The sequence below is a fragment of the Guillardia theta genome (assembly GCF_000315625.1).
Source record: "Guillardia theta CCMP2712 unplaced genomic scaffold GUITHscaffold_155, whole genome shotgun sequence".
Lineage (NCBI taxonomy): Eukaryota > Cryptophyceae > Pyrenomonadales > Geminigeraceae > Guillardia > Guillardia theta.
The window spans coordinates 55,159-63,611 of record NW_005434519.1 but is presented as its reverse complement, the minus strand read 5'-3'; the positions used below and the strand labels follow the sequence as shown (position 1 = coordinate 63,611).

Sequence of the window (8,453 nt, the reverse complement as noted above, 5' to 3'; positions counted from 1 at the left end):
TCCTCTCCTCTCCTCTCCTCTCCTCTCTCTCTCTACTCTCCTCTCTCCCCCCACCCCTCCCCTCCCCTCCCCTCCCGTCTCCCTCTCCTTTCCTCTCCTCTCCTCCACTCCCCTCCCGTCTCCTCTCCTCTCCTCCTCCTCCTCCTCTCCTCTCCTCTCCTCTCCTCTCCTCCTCCTCTCCGCTCCTCTCCGCTCCTCTCCGCTCCTCTCCTCTCCTCTCGTGTCTTCTCAACTCCTCTCCTGTCTTCTCCTGTCCTCTCCTTCCTCTAATTTTTTTCACCCTTTTATGCGTCATGCAGATCTCCGACCCGACGCTCAATCGATGGATCTGCTCGTCCTGCTTGTCGCAGATTTCTTCCATGGACGGCAACGCGCTCAGTCAGCTGCATCAGTACATCCTCGCCATCGAGGTTCCTCCCTCCACCTCCTCTTTCTCTTCCTGCTCCGACTGTTACTCTCATCTGACGTGACTCCTTGCCTCTCTCTTGTCGTAGGTCGAGGGTCTCGTACCCAAGAAGGAGCTCCCGGAGCTTGACAGTCTCCTGCAGCACCGCAAAAGAATTGAGCAGGCCTGGCACGCAACCCAGCGCGCTCTCCTCTCCTCCTCCAAACTCGCGGGCATGCAGGGGACGATGACCCTGACAGACAAGGGAGCAGCGGCTACGTCGGACGTCCTCCTGCCCGATGCCATGTCCGGGCTGCAGAGGAACGTGGCGGACACGTTGAGGGTGGTGTGGAAGGAGCTTCAAGAGCAGAGAGTGGTGGATCAAAGTTGGACCCTTGAGGAGGAGACGATTGAGCGCGTTACAAGCTACTCCCTAGACATCTCGATCGCTGCTGCTTCCTTCGCCATCGAGGTATCTTCATCCTCCTCCTCCTTCTTCTTACCCTTGTCCCTCTCCTGCTCCTTCCTCTTGTCGTATTCCTGCTTCTTCTTCACCACCACCTCATCCCTTGTTCCTTGTCTTCTACTCCTTTCTCTCTGCCTTGCATGCACTCACAACCTTGACAGGTTGACGGGCCTTCACATTTCGCCAGAGGAAGCAAAATACCGCTAGGTCGGACATTGATGAAGAGGAGGCAACTGCAGGTCAGTAATGAAGCAGAGGAAGAAGGCAAAGAGGGAGATCGAGGGAGGACAGGGACAGGGACAGGGACAGGGGCAGGGACAGGGACAGGGACAGGGACAGGGACAGGGACAGGGACAGGGACAGGGACAGGGACAGGGACAGGGAGAGGTAGGGGGAGGAAAGTAGGCAAGGGGAGGGGGAAGAGGGTAAGGGAGTCAATTGACGGCCAGCAGGCGATCGGCTACAAGCTCTTCTCGATGCCGTACTGGGAGTGGCACTCGGGGCTGTCAAACGAGCAGAAGAAGAGTAAGCTAAGAACCATCATTGACAAGCATGTGCTGGGCGTTGAGGTTACAATGCACGTCAGCGCTCTTTGCTCAACCTGCTGACAGGATAAGTACAAGGACACGGACAATGGCAATGACATGGATATTCATGTCGACTCAACAAGAAGCTACTTAGGGCCGAGCATGTGATGCTGTTTGGCGGAGGTTTGGTTGAGAGCGCCTGATTGCAATGCAGGAAACTTGACGAGTTGGCGGGGGGGGGAAGAAAGGAAGATGGAAATGTTGTGGTTTCAGAAGGAGCTCTCTTGCCAAAGCCGCGGAGAATTGGATCTCACAAGAGCGTGTTGACATAAAGCTTAACAAGATCAGAGACTGAACGGAGAGATAGACAAAGAACACTCATAAACTGATAGAAAACAAAGAAATTATTACTGCAAGCAAAGAAAGTAAACCGTGAAAACAAAACAAAACAAATGAACTCATGGAAGTCTGAGAAATTTTGATGAGCTGAAATCATGCGTACACGTCAACAGATGTATCTCGAAAATAGGCAAGAAGTGAAAAAGCATCAAGTTGACAACAATCATGCATTTCTACCCTTGCATGAGTTTTGCAACAAGCAACCCACTACCAAATACACACTTCAGTGTAAACATGCTTTATATTATCAATCTATAAAAATCATAAAATCTAAGTCACAACAGTCTCCTTGACCTTACGATTCAAGTGCTGAAAACTGAAATGTCAAACCTTCAGGAATGTCGGTGGAAACACACGAAAACCATCATCATCAAATCGCTAACTGTCACGAAAGATAAAATCAAATTCCTCACGGGATGATTCCCTCCGTCGTCCACCTCCGCACCAGCCTTGCAAGATAGGAAAGCTTCTCCGCCCCTGCCGTCCTTGACTTCCTCAGGTACATGAGCGTCTCCTTCGACATCTGCTCCTCCAGGCTCTTGTCGCTGTTCGCTCGCATCCCCGGCGGAAGGTATCGGTTCTTGAACTGCTCGTACTCCTCGAGCGACGTCACGTCAAACGTGATCGTGTACCCATACTGCCGCCCTTGATCATCAAACATCTTGTGTAGGGTGCACTTGAGGTACGTCACCCCTCCCTCGCTCCCTCCCGGAGCTCGACGCATCAGCCGCCAATACCACGTCACCTCGCGATGGAACGACTGACACAGCAGGTTGATGATCGTGACGAGAATCTCGTACTCGCTCACTTGCAGCAGCATGTCTCGGTTCGAGTGGCGACACAGGATCTCCGTGTGGTGATACCCCAGCAGCTCTGCTATCTCGTCTCCCAGCTTCAGCCGCTTGCTCAGAAGATTCTCTCGATCAAATTCCATAGACAACCAGCGCCCATGCCCCCAGTACTCGTTGCACGCTACTCGCTCAAACTCCTCTACCACGCCCCGCTCCTGCTTGGCGACTGCCAACCCCACGTCATCGCTCGGGAGGTTCTGACCATAGTTACTGAGCCTCCCGTACGCATGCTGTCGGCACAGCACAGCCTTGTAGTCCGGGAGGACTTTGGACTTGTCCGACATGATGTGCCTCACCCTGTCGATCCCCTCGTCCATCGATGTCTTCAGATCCAGCGGCAGGATCTTGAACGCTCTGAACAAAGTCGACGCGCTCAGCCCCAGCTCCCACATGGCGCGCACGATGGTGATGTTGACGCCGACCTGCAAGCACGCATGCCTGAGCGACTCCAGCGAGATCTCCTGGTCCTCCACGCTTTGGAACCACGTCTCCTTGGGGTCGCAGATCTGCGCGTAGAGCGTCGACGTATCTGACTCTGCCAGGCACTGAGCGCTCGTCCCGGCTATGATGCACATGGCGCAGGGCCGCACGTTGCTGCACTTGCGCTTCTTCTGACGACACTCGGAGCACGAGTTGGTGATGTACTTGGATCGCTTGCGACGAGGCTCCAGCCTTACAGCAAGAGCGTCCACAGCGACGTTGGGGTCGAAGAAATTCTCGCAGTCGAGGGAGCAGGATGGCGGGAAGTGAGAGACGGCTGGGAGATGGAGGGACCTCTCAAGGCTCTGAGCAGTCGCGGAGTTGAGTGCGGATAGCTGTTCAGCCATCATCAAGCACCAATCGTCATGATCGAGGAACTCAGAGCAGAGACGCTTCTGTGGAAACTCGCATGGGGCAGTATGAAGCATCATTTTGTTTCCCCCTGTTTTCAATTCAAGTCAATGATAGATTCTGAGTTGCATCTTAAATCTACCTTACGATTTTGGTTCTGCTTCAAATTTTACCACCAACAGATGAGGTATTATTTTTTGGAAGGAAAATTTTCTTGTTTCTGCAAGTCGAAATTTCAGTGTCAAGATTCATAGGACAATTAGTGCATGATTTGGATAATTTGCAGTGAAGTTAGTGAGCTTTTGGTACACATGGCAGAGGGGGATGATTTCAAGACAGTTAGGTTACTGCGAAAGTAAAGGCATGGTTCGAGGAGCATTTCTGCAACAAGAAGCAAGATAGAACAGCGCTAGGTAAACAAACAGCAGGAGCGGATTTAGATGGGAAGGCAGCGGAAGAGGAGGTCGGACGGTGGGAGAGGTTTACTAAAGCACTTTAAGTCCCAAGAGAAATTCCGAGAGTCACGAGTTTGTAATTGAGAAACTCAACGGTTCGTAGTATTCTGTCAGCAATCCGAATTGGCCACCTCAGTGCATTTCTTGTAGAGTACAACTCTGGTAACATTCGTTCACTGCCTCATTTTTGTTTTGGTTCAGTCTGTGGGGCGGGCTGGATGAATGATCACGAGGTTCATATTAAACCTGCATCCTTTCGGAGAGCTTTACTTCTGTGCATTCCGAAGTCTGTCAGCAATTGCAGAACCCTTTTCCATTTTCATTGATAGAACCACCCCTACCCCTCCATTACTCACACAAACGACATCATTTAGAGGGGTCCAAAACCAATCTTTTTTAGCTCAACTTCGCTGAGGGGGGACGTGGGCAGGAACATATTTAACATAACGAGCGATGGCCCCTCCCACGTCATCATTTTCTGCTCATGGAATGTTAAGTAAAAATCAAGGGATGGGGTTCATTTATTATAGTAGGTATTTTATTATGTATTATTGTTTTGACCAGTGAGTGCAGTCCGGGCCGCTTGGCCGGGCCCGGTCATCGGAACTCGGAATCCCGTCCGAAGTTGCCAGTCGCTTGTTATTGACCTAAAAATCTGTACCGCAGGGATGGGATGTTCACCGTTTTGGGAAGCAGCCCGCCGGGTTCCTCTGAGGCGAAGTGAGGCAATGCAGAGAGGCGAGAGAGCTGTAGGAGAGCGAGCGAGAGAGAGAGAGAGAGAGAACATGTCAAGATGGAGAAGAGGTGGGCGCAAACAAAGGAGAAGAGAATAAGGTGAATGCAAGGTTGTTTCATACACTTGAAAGAATTGAAGGAAAGAACATGGTCATGCTCAAAACAGAACGTCCTGCGTTCAGATACCTCATTTTAGTTTGTGTTGGTTTGAATCGCACGTGGAAGATTGCCTCTTGTATGTTATCATGCAGTGTGACTTGAGTTTTATTTGCTCAATCAGTACTTAAACTCAGGCTGACAGTGAGATAGTTGTGTCTTTAGTAGTGTTTAGCTCACTTGGATCGATACCAGCGAACCAAACCCTCCCCTGAGGAGTTGTCTCTGAAAACAAACAAAAAGAATATAGCAATTAGTAAAAGGAAAACGTTTTATAAGCTGCTGAACACTAATCTTTTATCAAAGAATCAACTGGGATGATCCGTTCCAACCTCGAAGAGAAACGGGATATAAAAGGTTTCAAAGAATACAACATACAGACACGCTGGTTTTTGATTGTTTGACAGACGATGACGATTGGTGCTTGATGATGGCTGAACAGCTATCCGCACTCAACTCCGCGACTGCTCAGAGCCTTGAGAGGTCCCTCCACCTCCCAGCCGTCTCTCACTCCCCGCCATCCTGCTCCCTCGACTGCGAGCCTCTCGTCGACCCCAACGTCGCTGTGGACGCTCTTGCTGTAAGGCTGGAGCCTCGTCGCAAGCGATCCAAGTACATCACCAACTCGTGCTCCGAGTGCCGTCAGAAGAAGCGCAAGTGCAGCAACGTGCGGCCCTGCGCCATGTGCATCGTAGCCGGGACGAGCGCTCAGTGCCTGGCAGAGTCAGATACGTCGACGCTCTACGCGCAGATCTGCGACCCCAAGGAGACGTGGTTCCAAAGCGTGGAGGACCAGGAGATCTCGCTGGAGTCGCTCAGGCATGCGTGCTTGCAGGTCGGCGTCAACATCACCATCGTGCGCGCCCTGTGGGAGCTGGGGCTGAGCGCGTCGACTTTGTTCAGAGCGTTCAAGATCCTGCCGCTGGATCTGAAGACATCGATGGACGAGGGGATCGACAGGGTGAAGCACATCATGTCGGACAAGTCCAAAGTCCTCCCGGACTACAAGGCTGTGCTGTGCCGACAGCATGCGTACGGGAGGCTCAGTAACTATGGTCAGAACCTCCCGAGCGATGACGTGGGGTTGGCAGTCGCCAAGCAGGAGCGGGGCGTGGTAGAGGAGTTTGAGCGAGTCGCGTGCAACGAGTACTGGGGGCATGGGCGCTGGTTGTCGGTGGAGATTAACAGGGAGAATCTTCTGAGCAAGCGGCTGAAGCTGGGAGACGAGATAGCGGAGCTGCTGGGGTATCACCACACGGAGATCCTGTGCCGCCACTCGAACCGAGACATGCCGCTGCAAGTGAGCGAGTACGAGATTCTCGTCACGGTTATCAGCCTGCTGTGTCAGGCTTTCCATCGCGAGGTGACGTGGTACTGGCGGATGATGCGTCGAGCGCGGGGAGGGAGCGAGGGAGGGGTGACCCACCTCAAGTGCACCCTACACAAGATGTTTGATGATCAAGGGCGGCAGTATGGGTACACGATCACGTTTGACGTGACGTCGCTTGAGGAGTACGAGCAGTTCAAGAACCGATACCTTCCGCCGGGGATGCGAGCAAACCCCAGCGACAAGAGCCGGGATGAGCAGATGACGGAGGAGTCGCTCATGTACCTGAGGAAGTCAAGGACGGCAGGGGCGGAGAAGCTTTCCTATCTTGCAAGGCTGGTGCGGAGGTGGACGACGGAGGGAATTATGCCGTGAGGGCCCGGGATGGTTTTACCTCTCAGGTGTGACTCGATGCAATGGTTTTGTGTCTTGAGTTGACTTGACTGGATGCTTTTCGCAGATTTGTTGGTGACTGAGCCATGGTTGTCACAGAGTCAGCCGCTTGTCTATCAGGCTGCCACCGGTGGTCCTCCTAACGCGGCCGTTGAGGCCTTGTAATTTAAAGAATAAAGGTTATGTGTCTATCATCTACGGCCCGGAAGCTCACCGTCAATCAGGCTTTGTCACCTGCGTTGAAACGACAGGGCTCAGGTCGTTCGCCGAAAAACAAAACTTGAAAAAACTTTCAGTAACTCATCAATCCGAATGACCGTGCGGCAGTGCGGTTGACTCTGCCACGGTGACCGTCGGCGCCGCCATTGACTCAGTGAACCGAACTCAGGCTCCGAACTGTCGGAACTCGGCCGCCCTTGCACGTACTAGCCTTGTCCGCTCTAGTATGCAGAGGCCGAACACCCGGGGCGGCTCCAGGAACAGAATCTCCTGATGGAGAGGAGACTGCAGGAAGCCCGTTACGGTTCCTCAGGCTAGCGCACAGTGACGGGATGCTGTTGAGTACGGTCATGCGGCGACATAAATGACTGGGGGATGCGCATAACAGTGAGTATTCATATCAGTCGGAGCATCGGAGGGATTTCTCTGTGGATTCAAATATCCTCTGTGAGGAGATACTACCGATAAGAAGGGCCCGGGGGGTAGGGTGGTGGAGGGGGGAACTTCTGTACCAGGAAACCTCTCGTTTGTACCAATATGTTTTCATACAGTACAATCTATACTACCATGTATGTGATGGGTAAAACTAAAATTGCAGTACCTCTAAAACCAACTTGCAAGGCCGGGGAAGGGTTCCACGCCAGAGAAATTCAAATCACCCCACCCCGCTTTTCAAAGTTCAATTTGTCCAGTCTCTCTACCCCCCCTTTGATCGGTGAAAACAGGGGGTAGTCAACAGGAAGTGTATATAACGGCGGACCCCATGTGAATCCCCAACTTGAAAAAAGTAGAAAAAAAAAGACCAGATTTGCTAGGGGCTGCATATGGGTTTGTGAACGGCATGTCAACAAATCTAGCTTCATTGTTCATCTGTTCTACTCCTAAGTGCACTATCGCTCAGTTGCTGGACTATACCCGGGCCGCATCACTCAGTGCATCAAGTTCTTGTAGAGTACGGTACAACTCTGGTAACATTCGTTCGCCTGCCTCATTTTTGTTTTCGGAAGTTCAGTTTGACTCGGCGCCAGGGTTCAGTCCGTGCCAGTCACTGAGTGGGGCGGGCCGGGCTGCCAAGGCTCCGGTCGGACCGCGGCTTGAACAGTGATCACGAGGCTCGGGGGCATATTACTCGGACCTGCATCCTTTCGGAGAACTTTACCGAAGTCCGGCCCAGTAGTGTCAGCATTGAATCATTGAATTCAGCCTGGCAGAACTCTTTTCCATTTTCATTGATAGAACCACCCCTACACCTCCATTTTTTTTAGCTCAGCTTCGCTGACTCCGGGGGGACGTGGGCAGGAACATGACCTTCCCCGTCATCATTTTCTGATCATGGAATGTTAAGTAAAAATCAACATGGGGTTCATTATTGTTTTGGCCGGGTGGCCGGGCCCGGCCATCCGATCGGAACCGTTGAACTCGGAACTTAATCCCGTCCGAAGTTGCCAGTCGCTTGTAATGATCTTTTACTCAAAATTTTAAGTTAAAGCTCTGTACGAGTAGCAGAATTCCTTTTTGGGAAACAGCCCGCCGGGTTCCTCTGAGGCGAAGTGTCGCAATGCAGAGAGGCGAGAGAGCTGTAGGAGAGCGAGCGATCAAGAGCGAGAGAGAGAGAGAGAGAGAGACAGACAGACAGACAGACAGACAGACAGACAGACAGACAGACAGACAGACAGACAGACAGACACAGACAGACAGACAGACAGACA

The 8,453-nt window shown here is 52.2% G+C and overlaps 3 protein-coding genes across 3 annotated transcripts in view; 2 read left to right on the top strand and 1 right to left on the bottom strand.

The window, feature by feature from the left end:
* GUITHDRAFT_147455 (hypothetical protein) overlaps window positions 1-1,546 on the top strand; it is a gene marked incomplete at both ends in the record, with an annotated part of 5,704 nt that extends 4,158 nt beyond the window's left edge. Inside the window, 5 exons of the mRNA XM_005821029.1 lie at window positions 300-410; window positions 495-857; window positions 1,013-1,276; window positions 1,304-1,420; window positions 1,463-1,546. Of these exons, the coding sequence (XP_005821086.1) occupies window positions 300-410; window positions 495-857; window positions 1,013-1,276; window positions 1,304-1,420; window positions 1,463-1,546 (939 nt within the window). The remainder of the gene's footprint in view (window positions 1-299; window positions 411-494; window positions 858-1,012; window positions 1,277-1,303; window positions 1,421-1,462) is intronic.
* Window positions 1,547-2,186: 640 nt separating this feature from the next.
* Window positions 2,187-3,539, bottom strand: GUITHDRAFT_119713 (hypothetical protein; the record flags this gene model as incomplete). Its single annotated transcript, XM_005821028.1, has 1 exon — window positions 2,187-3,539. One exon carries the CDS (start codon window positions 3,537-3,539, stop codon window positions 2,187-2,189), a length of 1,353 nt encoding a protein of 450 aa, XP_005821085.1.
* Window positions 3,540-5,122: 1,583 nt separating this feature from the next.
* Window positions 5,123-6,507, top strand: GUITHDRAFT_119712 (hypothetical protein; the record flags this gene model as incomplete). The annotated part of the gene is made up of 2 exons (XM_005821027.1): window positions 5,123-5,162; window positions 5,213-6,507. 2 exons carry the CDS (start codon window positions 5,123-5,125, stop codon window positions 6,505-6,507), a joined length of 1,335 nt encoding a protein of 444 aa, XP_005821084.1.
* Window positions 6,508-8,453: the final 1,946 nt, after the last annotated feature.